Source organism: Neophocaena asiaeorientalis, unplaced genomic scaffold, assembly GCF_003031525.2.
Source record: "Neophocaena asiaeorientalis asiaeorientalis breed wild unplaced genomic scaffold, Neophocaena_asiaeorientalis_V1.1 scaffold76, whole genome shotgun sequence".
Lineage (NCBI taxonomy): Eukaryota > Metazoa > Chordata > Mammalia > Artiodactyla > Phocoenidae > Neophocaena > Neophocaena asiaeorientalis.
The window spans coordinates 437,106-448,563 of NW_020173668.1; the positions used below are offsets into that span (position 1 = coordinate 437,106).

At 55.5% G+C, this 11,458-nt stretch overlaps 1 protein-coding gene across 1 annotated transcript in view; it reads left to right on the forward strand.

Moving 5' to 3' along the window:
• INSRR (insulin receptor related receptor) overlaps window positions 1-4,340 on the forward strand; it is a 15,933-nt gene extending 11,593 nt beyond the window's left edge. The window contains exons 13-24 of the mRNA XM_024748082.1: window positions 1-24; window positions 102-304; window positions 435-571; window positions 656-818; window positions 1,005-1,110; window positions 1,809-1,861; window positions 2,045-2,274; window positions 2,750-2,860; window positions 2,992-3,151; window positions 3,441-3,570; window positions 3,703-3,837; window positions 4,097-4,340. The exon at window positions 1-24 is cut by the window's left edge and continues 17 nt beyond it. Coding sequence (XP_024603850.1) covers window positions 1-24; window positions 102-304; window positions 435-571; window positions 656-818; window positions 1,005-1,110; window positions 1,809-1,861; window positions 2,045-2,274; window positions 2,750-2,860; window positions 2,992-3,151; window positions 3,441-3,570; window positions 3,703-3,837; window positions 4,097-4,340 — 1,696 coding nt within the window. The remainder of the gene's footprint in view (window positions 25-101; window positions 305-434; window positions 572-655; window positions 819-1,004; window positions 1,111-1,808; window positions 1,862-2,044; window positions 2,275-2,749; window positions 2,861-2,991; window positions 3,152-3,440; window positions 3,571-3,702; window positions 3,838-4,096) is intronic.
• The last annotated feature ends 7,118 nt before the right edge of the window (window positions 4,341-11,458 follow it).

The window sequence follows — 11,458 nt, forward strand, 5'->3', positions numbered from 1 at the left end:
GTCCATCAATAAGAGCCCTCAAAGGTGAGCGGGGGCGGAGCAGGGGCCGAGAGGCGTGGCTCCCGGGACCAGGGCCTGGCTCTGACTCGCGCCCTCCCTAGGGACTCAGGGAGGCACCGCCGGGCAGCCGGGGCCCTCCGGCTTGGGGGGAACAGCTCGGATTTCGAGATCCAGGAGGACAAAGTGCCCCGGGAGCGAGCGGTGCTGAAGGGCCTGCGCCACTTCACAGAGTACCGGATCGACAAAAAAAAGCAATTAGTGCTCCAACCAGCCAGTTTGACCTCCCGCCAACCTCAGGACCGCAGTTTGCTCAACCTTTCCAGTCCCCATAATCCCAGCGTTTCCTCAAACCTCCCAGTTTAGCGCCCTTGGGTTTGAACATGAAGGTGAGAGGAAATACTTGTGGCCGGGCTGCCTGATGCCCTCTCCCGCAGGAGAGGCTGATGGCATCCCAGGGAAGGTGGCCTGGGAGGCAGCCAGTAAGAACAGTGTTCTCCTGCGCTGGCTCGAGCCACCAGACCCCAACGGACTCATTCTCAAGTACGAAATCAAGTACCGCCGCTTGGGGGAGGTAGGTACCCCAGGAAACACCCTAACCTAGCCCCAGTTTGTGCCTCCATCCTCTTCCCAGCCGGCTCTTCTGTGTTGCCCTCAGGAGGCCACAGTGCTGTGTGTGTCCCGCCTGCGATATGCCAAGTTTGGGGGCGTCCACCTGGCCCTGCTGCCTCCTGGAAACTACTCTGCCAGAGTTCGGGCAACCTCCCTGGCTGGCAATGGCTCCTGGACAGACGGTGTCGCTTTCTACATCCCTGGCCCAGGTGTGCAGAGCCGCTGTCCCAGACCTGTACTCCCAAACAGCCCCACCTGGGTCCCCAGCCACATCTCCCATTGTGGAAACCACAGGCCCCTCCACCCCATCCCTCCCCCATCCTCACCTCCCATTGTGGAAAGAGGAGTGTCCTCTACCCTCTGACTTCTCCATCTTTGACCCTTCCGGCCACCAGAGGAGGAAGACTCCGGGGGGCTGCGCGTCCTTCTCACTGTCACCCCCGTGGGCCTCATGCTGCTCATCATTCTTGCTGCCCTCGGTTTCTTCTACGGCAAGAAGAGGTGATGACAAGTCCCATATTGGTTCCCAACCCCCTTCTTCCCTGAGCCCTCATCATAAGGTCAGTGCAATCAGAGGGTAGTAGATGAGACAGCAGAAAGGAATTCCTTAGAAGCAGTAACTCTTCCCCTGGGGGCGGCATGGAGGAAAGAGACGTACCTTTCAGTTAGGGGGACCAACTTGTCCACGTTTGCCTGGGACTTTCCTGATTTTGGTAGTGAAAGTCCCAAATCCTGGGAAACCCCTCAGTCTGGGCATACTGGGTCTGTTGGTCACCATACTCTTAGCCTGAGAACTAATGAAACTGGTCCTATCATAGCAGGGGGAGAAGCAGGAGACCTCAGGATGTGTCCTGGGATCCTGGGATTCTTGATGTCAGATCCCCCTAGGGCTGGATATGAGAGGGAACTGAGGGCAGGACTTTGATTAGCTGGGTTCTGAGGACTAGCTGAGCAGACAGCAGCTTCTCTACTTCTGTCCTCCCTTTTCCCAGCCTGTCAGATCCCAGATCCCAGGACTAGGACCAAGACTAGCTTGGAAAGTGCTTGGTGTTCCCCAGGCAGGGGTCACCCTGATCAGAGCTAGGGGTTATGATCAGCAACTTCCTTCCTCCTTGGAATGTCCCTCTTCCTTGTCCTCTGACATTGCTTCTTCCTTCCCGAGGACCCTTCCAGCCTGACCCTCTCACCTCCCATTGCAGAAACAGCACGCTGTATACCTCTGTGAATCCGGAGTACTTCAGTGCCTCTCATAGTAGGTCTGGGGGTGGCTGGACGGGTGGTGTGGGAAAGGGAGACAGGAGGGGAGAAGAGGCAGACTTCCAGACCATCTTGGAGAAGGCAGCCTTGGGACCCGAGCCCTTCAGAAGAGAAGAGAAGTGGGTGGAGGTGTGGCAGAGAGCAGTACCCTTGCCTTGTGACTCCCACTTCCTCTCAGTGTACATCCCTGATGAGTGGGAGGTGCCTCGGGAGCAGATCTCCATAATCCGGGAACTGGGCCAGGGCTCTTTTGGGATGGTATACGAGGGGCTGGCACAAGGACTTGAGGTTGGAGAGGAGCTCACGCCCGTGGCCCTGAAGACGGTGAATGAGCTGGCCAGCCCACGAGAACGCATTGAGTTCCTCAAGGAAGCCTCTGTCATGAAGGCATTCAAGTGTCACCATGTGGTAAGGGAGGGTCAAGGGCATTGTCAGGGTCAAAATTAGGGTGAAGTTCACGTGGTAAGAGGGAAAAGATCAGAGATGATTTCAGGGCACCATCAAGTTCAGGGTTGGGCCTGTGGTTAGGATCCTAATTGGGGTAAAGCTCATGGCTGGGGTTAGAGTCGAAACAGGGTCATCATAGGACCATGGTAGGATCATGGCTAGGGCTGAAATCAGTCCTGGTGGAAGTCAATACTGAGTGTTCACATCATTATTCGGATCATGGTCAGAGTTGGTTCAATCATGAAGATTGGGATGATAGATCGATTAAGGTCATGGGTTAGCGTCAGGGTCATTGTTAGGTCAAGATTAGGGTTATGGTCATGGTTGGGGTTAGAAGGGTTGGTGTCTGGGTCAGCTGTGAGAGCAGAACAAGGTTTTGGCCAGGGAGATCAAGGGAGCTGGGTAGACCTGCAACCAGGCTCTTTATCCATCCCAGGTACGTCTCCTGGGTGTGGTGTCTCAGGGCCAGCCAACTCTGGTCATCATGGAGTTAATGACCCGAGGGGACCTCAAGAGCCATCTTCGATCCTTGCGGCCTGAGGCAGAGGTAGGGACCAGGAAGATCCTGGGTGAGGGGCTGGGGAGTTAGAGAGGACTTGGGCACAGCTGTAGGGGTAATCACTGGGCAGGAGTCCAGCCTCAAGCTCCTACTTCACTAGCCCCCTCTCTTGGCTCTAGAACAACCCTGGGCTCCCTCAGCCAGCACTGGGAGATATGATCCAGATGGCTGGTGAGATCGCAGATGGCATGGCCTACCTCGCTGCCAACAAGTTTGTACACCGAGACCTGGCGGCCCGAAACTGCATGGTGTCCCAGGACTTCACTGTCAAGATCGGGGGTACAGAGGGGCCAGGCGGGTGGGGGCAGCCTGGGTAGAGTGACTCCCCCTAAGCGAGGCTTGAGGAGACCCAGGCCTGTCCCACAGCTCTGTCCCTGACAGCCCCCCACCCTGGATCTCAGTCTCCTCATCCGAGAGCAGCAGGATTTGGATGGGATGATCTCTGAGGTCCTTTGAGCCCTCACATTCCAGGATTCTTGGAGGTGGAGAGGGTTGGGAGAGGTATTCCTGGGGCAGGAGCTGGTGAATGGCTCTGCTCCCCCACACCCCGTCTACCCTCACTTTCCAGACTTCGGGATGACTCGAGATGTGTATGAGACAGACTATTACCGCAAGGGCGGGAAGGGGCTGCTGCCTGTGCGCTGGATGGCCCCTGAGTCCCTCAAAGATGGAATCTTCACCACCCACTCGGATGTCTGGTGGGGCCTGGCTGGAGCAGAGGGCTCAGGGGGTGTGGAGGCAGGGCCTTGGGAGAGGCCTGGGTGCACTCCTTAGGGTGCGCTGAGCTGCATTAAGGGTGCTGGGCTCAGGCCCTCCTCCGCGTCCTCCAGGTCATTTGGCGTGGTGCTCTGGGAGATTGTGACCCTGGCTGAACAACCCTACCAGGGCCTATCCAATGAGCAGGTGCTCAAGTTCGTCATGGATGGCGGGGTCCTAGAGGAGCTGGAGAGCTGTCCCGTTCAGCTGTGAGTCACCCCAGTCTGCCCTGCCTATTCCTATCCCACCCCCGTGAGTCTGGCCCACCTCCTCTGATGCTTTTACTTGTACTGATCCCCAGCTCTGAGCCCTCCAACTCAAAATCCCCACTACAACCCCCATTTACTCCCCTGTGACCCTCTCAGACATAATCCCCCATGACCCCCCCTACAATCACACTGATTGACCCTCTCAGTGCAGGAGGCAGGATGTGTGCACCCCTCTGACACTGCCCCCCACCTCCACCAGGCAGGAGCTGATGCACCGCTGCTGGCAGCAGAACCCGCGCCTGCGCCCAACTTTTACCCACATCCTGGACAGCATACAGGAAGAGCTGCGGCCCTCATTCCGCCTCCTTTCCTTCTATTACAGCCCAGAGTGCCGGGGGGCCCGGGCCTCACTGCTGCCCACAGATGCAGAGCCCGACTCCCTGCCAACCCCTAAAGGGGCTTCCTCAGACTTCAGCCCCCAAAATGGGGGTCCAGGGCACTGAGGGGCACCCCATTCCCTGGCTGGTTGGCCTCCCATGGGCAGAGAGGAAGGGACCTGACCTTTGCAGCCGTGAGATGCTGAGACAGGGCAGGGGGTAGCCGAGGGGGGCACAGAGAGCAGGAGCAGGACAGATCGGGGGTGACGGGGAGAGCAGAGCAGAGTCACGGCAGGACAGATCTTCTCAGGAATCTGATCCTCCATGAGGAAGTAATCAAGGCCACAACAGAAGTGGAGGTTAGACCAAGGACAAGACATCCTGCCCTCTGAGTGAGAGAGCCTACTCAGACTAGGAAGAGAGACCTGCCCGCCCCAGAGGCAGCGTCTGGGGAACCCCACCCTCGGCTTCGGAGCTCCCGTGGGCATCTGGGGCCACCAGCACGTTTCGAAACCAGATGAGCAACCAGAATCGGGGCTGGAACCCTCTCTGTCTGTGTTTGGGAGGCTGGGTTTGGGCATCCACGTGACTGCTCCTCTCACCTCCTCCCCTCCGCCCCGTTCCGCAGGGGTTGTGAGGAGAACCCAGGGACCCGGGCAAGTGGGTTCCCAGCCTGGCCTGGAGGCCTGCCCTCACCCCACTTCCTCTCCTTTGCCATACCCAAAGACCCCAAGCTTGGTGCTCCCCCTTCCTCTTCTCCAGGGCGTTCCCTTGGGGCAGATTCACCCCTTCTCCCAGTCCTTTCCCCCTCAATCCCCCTCCTACCCTTGGATTATTAAGGCTTTAATAGCCTTGCTTCCTCCCTGCCCTCACTTCTGCCCCCCACCCCTGCCTCTCATGGGAAGACTGGAGAAGGCACAATAAAGGCCGAGGTCTGTTTATACCCTGGTCCGGGGCAGCCCATTATCTCTCCATCTATATGGTGTTAACACTGGATGAACTTCCTCCCTCCCTCCTTGGGGACTTGAGGTGGTGACCCTGAGGCAGTGATATAGGATAAATACACTGCTGTCAAACACCACCTCCGTGAGGACTGAGCAGCCAGGGTTGCCATGGCAGTGAAGCAGGACCGTCCTGCTATTATCTGCAGCTCGGGTGGCCAGAAGTGGTGGAGCCCGGCAGGGAAACCTTCGTATCTGGCCTCCCAGCCTCACCAACCCGTCCCCTACACCTCATCCCTCCGTATTTCCACTGGGCAGACATTTCCTGGGGTATCACAGGACAGACTTGAAGTGGGCAGAACTTGGGGTGGGGGAGGGGTACTGATGACATCACCAGTCCGTGCTGGATGCCCCCCAGGCAAGGCAGGGGACACACGTCAGAGCAGAGTCTGTGTGTCTGGCTCCCTACTGTTATTCCATCCCAGGAGCAGAGATGCCCCGGAGGCAGGTTAAAGGAGCACATGGGAGTCTGTTTCCAGGCTCTTATGCCAGTGCCATCAGGGCATTCGAAGGGGAGGAGCTGCAGATGAACGACTTAAAACCTTGGTGAAGGGGGTGGTAGCAGAAGGGGCTGGGCCTGGCTCAAGGCCTTTTCGCATCCTGTATCAGCGTTTCCTGCATCCAGGTCCTCAGGGCCAGAGCTCCCATGCTGCCACACACAGGGGTTCTGCGGAGGTTTATACTTCTAAGCGTATAAACTTATACTTGCTCACTCCAGCACCCGTCCGGAAAACCACAGCTCCTTAAGGCATGAGCGGAGTATGCATGAGTCTGTGCGAGGCCGTCTCTATGCTAACCACAACTCAGACACTATCCTGTTAGGGTCCAGGTGGGCAGCAAGGACCACGTGTCCCACCGCACGCGCCCCTGCCCTTCCCTGTCCCTGCCTGTCATTGCTAGCTAAGGCAACAGTGACCCCTAATGGTTGCTGGCGGAACCACAGCTTAGGGAAAAAAGAGTGGGGAAGGTTGTTCTCTCCTCCCCTCCCTGAGTGGCTGGTGTCAGGCCACCAGCGAGTACAAGGGAGGAGGGACTCCACACATAAGCCCTGGATCTGAGACCCACACACTCGCACAGCAGACAGGCACACCTGCACTTGCACAGGCCCAGAGGGCAGCACTGGGGTCAAGTCCTCTCCCCACCACCCATGTCCCCTAACCTCCACAGGATGGGACATTGCGTGCTTAGGAAGCGCTGGGCATGTGGATGTGGAAGGGCTTAAAGAAGGGATTGGGAGTTGAAGAAAAGAGGGCTTCAGAAAAACACTGCCTGTGCTTCACCTCCAAAGATGGGCAGGTGGTGACTGGCCCAAAAGAACGTTTTGGAGAAAGATGTAGGGATGCCGGAAGACAAACTCTACTGCCATCTATGTCCTAGAAAAAAAGTGGATGTACATTGTAAATCAACTATACTCCAATAAAATTAAAGAAAAAAAAGTAGATGTAATAAGGTAGCAAGAAAGATGGTGGTTAGACTTCAGAAGGGACTTCCCAACTATATAGAGAAGCTTTGTGGAGGGAAGAAGTGTCCTCTCTCAGAGACAGCTAAATACAGACAACAGGTTGGCCCGGGGAAGGAGAGTGACGGACACCTACCACAGAGGCAGAAGGATGAGGGCAGTGACTAAAATAATCCAGAAACAACTTTCTTGATTTCCTCCTCCCCCCCACACCCCGATTCAGACAGAAGTCCAGAAAAAATAACCTGCAGCCGGCTAGGAAGGGTAGGAAATGGTGTGGAAACAGATTAGCATTCAAAGAATTACATGTTTACCATCTACCCCCTTGGAACTGTTCTTGTGCCCTCTCGTCAAGTCCCCCACCTGGGCAAAGGGATGCTGGAGGCTCTAGGTCTCATGTCCCACCCCCTCCCAGCTCAGGAGCAACTGATGCATCTTTGTGGGGAAGAGATTGGAGTCCTCCATAGCGAGAGGCCCAAAGGCCTGGGGCAGGAGGGTTCGAGGTCAAGTGGTCCGGGGTCAGGTGAGCTGTGCCACTGGACCAGGCCTTGGTTGAGGCAGGACAAATAGGGGTGTTCACAGTTCCTCTTCCTCTAGGCTCTGGGTACAGAACAGAAGGCTGCAGCCAGGGTGGCTCCTGGCTATCATCACGTAGGAGGAAGAGCAGGTACGAAGACAGGAGAGGTCAGCGTGCTGCTCCTGGGTCAGCCCCACAGCCTCATACTCCCTCCGAGTCCCAGGGAGTTTGGATGGCGGGGCACCAGGTCTTAGATGCCCAGCCAGGGCGCAAACCTGGAGTAGAAACTTGGACCTTCCCCTTGGCCTAGTGTCAACAATGCTGTGGAAGCCCCTCCCCTGGTCCAGGAGTTGTTTGTCATCTTCTCCAACCTTAGCTGAGGTGAAGGACAAGGGAGATGTTAGTCACAGCCATTACCCCACAGCAAGGGTCTTCCTCCTTCCAGCAAGAGGCTTCAATGCCCAACTCCTCAGGCCACCAGTGCCCGCCCCCAGGGGCACAAAGGAGAGTTTGGGGGTCCTCTCATCCCTGTGAGGCCGATGGGCAGTGTGCTGGCACCTCCTACCCACTCCGGACCTTTGCCCAGGAGTCAGAGGGCCTGAACACCTGGGGCTTCTTCCGGCTGCTTTCCATGAACAGGAGCCCCTCTGGGTCACTCATCTAAAGGCACGACTAGTGAGTGGACACTAGGGTGACACTATCTGTCCCTGGAGAGAGTGAGGGAAGTGACACTGAATGTGCGAACTCAGGAATCCAGGCTGTTGGGGTTGGGTTGGAGCCAGAAGGGAGGGCATTTGGTGAGCCCCTGGGCATGTGATCAGGAGCTTGAGATCAAGTGCTCAGGTACCCCTGATGCCTGGCTGAAGGAAGGGTCTCAAAGGGGCCACACAGCTAAGAGTTTTGATGTCCTCGCTGTGGAAAGGAGGCCTAAGGGCCATGGGGCAGGCGTTCAGGGTGGGTGTGGTGAGGGGTGGAGTGCCCCCTGGGCCCGAATATCTGGGTTACCCAAACTCAGGGGCACTTGCCCTTCTCCAAAGCCAGGAGAGGTAGCCCCCTGCCCAGGATGGTAGCTGGCTGAGTAGATACTCCAGCTCAGCTTCCTCATCTGGTCCTGGGAAGGCAGAACATCTGAAGAGTTTGGTGTCTTGGACTGAGCAGGCCAGGAGCTCCTCTTCCCATCTTCCCTTCCACCACAGAGGGGAGATGGGGCCGCCAGTCAGGGTGGGGGTGGGCAGAGGGAGGCACTCCCAGGATAAAGATGTCAACTGAAATCCTAGGACAAAGAAGGAGGGGCACAAGACATTCCCTCCTGTCTCTCTCCCCGCCCCCAGTGGCTGCAGCTCTCAAGCACCAGGGACGTTGTCAGATGTCAGGCAGAGGGAGGACAGGAAAGGATGGGGATGCTGGGGAGGTAGTGAGGAGGGACAAACAGGCAGAGGAAGGGGGTGTGGGAGAGGAGCCCCAGAGAGGCAGGGAGACAGGAGTTCAGAACCCCTCTTCACACATGCACTGGAGGCTCTGAGGACACCCCAGCCTGTCCCTTAGCTCTCTGTGGGTCTGGCCCCCACCCATCCCCACTCATGAGCAACAACAGGGAAACTCTGTGCTTGGTTGTATCTGGAGATGAAGAGGGGTCACATCCTGAGGGAGCAGAGGGTCATGCAGGTTCCCACCCTCTCAGGTTGTGTCAAGCTGGTCCTCAAGCAGAATTGGACAGGAGAGGGGAAGTGGGCAGAGGTGCAGGGGGAGAGAGGGGAAGGATGGCTAGGGTGGCAGTTGGGACAACATTCTGAGACTAGGCAGAAGGATTTTTAAGCAAATGAGACAGAGGCCCCTTCCTCTCTAGGAGGCAGAGAAAGGAGAGCATGTGGACAAAAGGACAGAGGTTGACAGCTGGGTCAGGCAGGAAGAAGTAGAGATGAAGGAGAGGGGTCTAGCCAGCATGCATCTCTCCAAACGGCAGTTGGAGTAGAAACTGCTGCTGAAGCAGGAAGAATGGAGGTGGAGCTATATAAAGACTTCCAGGGGGCTTTTCTGGTGGCACAGTGGTTGAGAGTCCGCCTGCCGATAACACAAAAAAAAATTGTTTAAGACTTCCGGGGAACAGGGTCGGGGGGCAGGGGGCAAAGGAGGCAGGGGCGGCCTCTTTTGGCAGGAGAATTACCTAAGGGAGAGACCTCCATGAGAGAACTCCGAGGGCTGAAATAAGATAATGGACACCAAGTGCTTGGTAAGCTATAGAGCACTACACAAATTATAGTTGTTGTTATCTAAATTGTGATATCATTTAAAAAGATGCTGCAGAAGTACATTTAGTGCCATGGAAAGATGGCCACGATGAACTGCAGAGTGAAAAGAGCAGGTTGCAAATAATATAAATGCCATTTTTTGCATTTACGTGTACAAACCCAGAGAAGTATCTGAAAGTGTAAATATACGTCTGGGAGATGGGGTTGTGGATGGTTTATATCTTCTTTTTGCTTATCTGTATTTTCTCTTTATGTTTTTAAAGAACATACATTATTTATGTTGTGAAAAACAAGCAGTTTGCTTTGAAAGGAATGAGACTTCCTCCCAGTTGGTCGACGTCCTTGGCTCAGAAAGGGTGAGGTCAGAGTCGGCCGGGGCCCTGGCTCTGCCCTCTCTCTGCCTGGTGGGTTACCTTGGGGTCTGACAAATACATATCCTCCATGAACATTTTTTTCCTCTGTGCTCTAGGCTGGGCCAAAGTTGATTTGCGTGAATTTAGAATTGGCAGCATGTTTTTGTAACCCCACGATGTTTCTGGCTGGGAAGATATAAAACAGGAGGGAGGTGGAGAAAAGCAGACAGAGATCCCCAGCAACTCTGAGCCCACCCACAGGGAGGCCCACAGCCCTCTGCTTGCAGTGTCCTTGGGACCACCCCAACCAGCCCTGCAGGATCAGCCTCCACCTATAGTGGCTTCCAGGGCCTGTGGCAACCTAGGTTCCCAACCCCGCTCATTCCTCAGCCTTACCCACGTACCACGCCAACACCCAAACGTGGCTTCCTTTTTTATCCCTTCCCCCACCCTCTGCCTCCCAATCTGAGTGTGGACCACCACACCCTTGGAGGCCTCCCCCAACATTCTTCCCCACTGGGCTCCCACCTTGTCTCTTTCCCAGCCTGAAAACACCCTCCTCCCTCCTATGAGCCCCTCCCCCAGAGCTACTTAGAATAGTACCTAATATCGATAATTCCTTATGCTGACAAAGAGCTTTCTGTTTCCAAAGTGTATGGCAAATCCACTTAGAGAGGATGGCATCAGTGATCTGAGAGGCCAGATGACTTGCCTACGGTCCCATAGCCAGTTCCTGGAGGTCCAGCCCCTTCTACCACGAACCCAGCCTCAAGGGCTGAGAGTAAACTGATTTGTCCTCTCTGTCCTTCAGTCCCTCCTTTATCTCTAAATTACATCTTCCCTGGCATGTAAGCCTTCCACTTCTAGCTGCAACTTGCCTTTCCAGCATCATGATCTGCCCCACCCCAAAACAAACCTCATGTTCTAATCAGTCTAGACTCTTCCCTATCCACCAGCTTGCACCATGCTGCCCATCACCTGACCTGTGCTCTACTGGGAATTGCCTCCACATCTGCCCCACCCCCTGCCCCATCTTTGGTCTCTGAGGCTGTTTCTGAACTCTGCACCATCACAGGGCACTGAGTACCTGCTGCCTTATATAGCCATGATGTTAGTGTCAGGACTCCCCTTAGGAAAATAGAAACCACGCTAGGTATTTCCACAGAGAGTACTGAATATAAGGGGTTGGCTTTACTGGTGTGGGAGGGCTGAAAAGCAAAGAGGGAACACTAAGTAACACAGAGAAAACCACAAGAGGAAGCTCCCACCCCTAGGCTGGGAGAACAAGCAGGTAAGGTTGAGGTTGTCAGAGTCTAGAACCTCAGGGAAGGGATACCCCAGAGGTGGGATCCAGATCTTGGAGGACGTAGTGCTGCCCAGCAGGTGCTGGAGCAACATTGAAAGGGAGCAACCGGAAGAAGCGAGTCCTCCCCTCTCTCCCTGTAGGCAACCTCCCTGTTGGCAGAACTTAATAAGAGCCCACTGGCAAAATACGCTCTGCAAAATATGGTTTGCAGAGTCAGCCCCAGCCTCACAGAGCAGAGTATAGAAGGGAGGGGTTAGAGCTGAGAGACAATAGGTAAGTGACCAGCACCCATGAGGGTCATTATTTATTATGATTATTGGACCTAAAATATACCGAGCACCTTCTACATATCTACACTT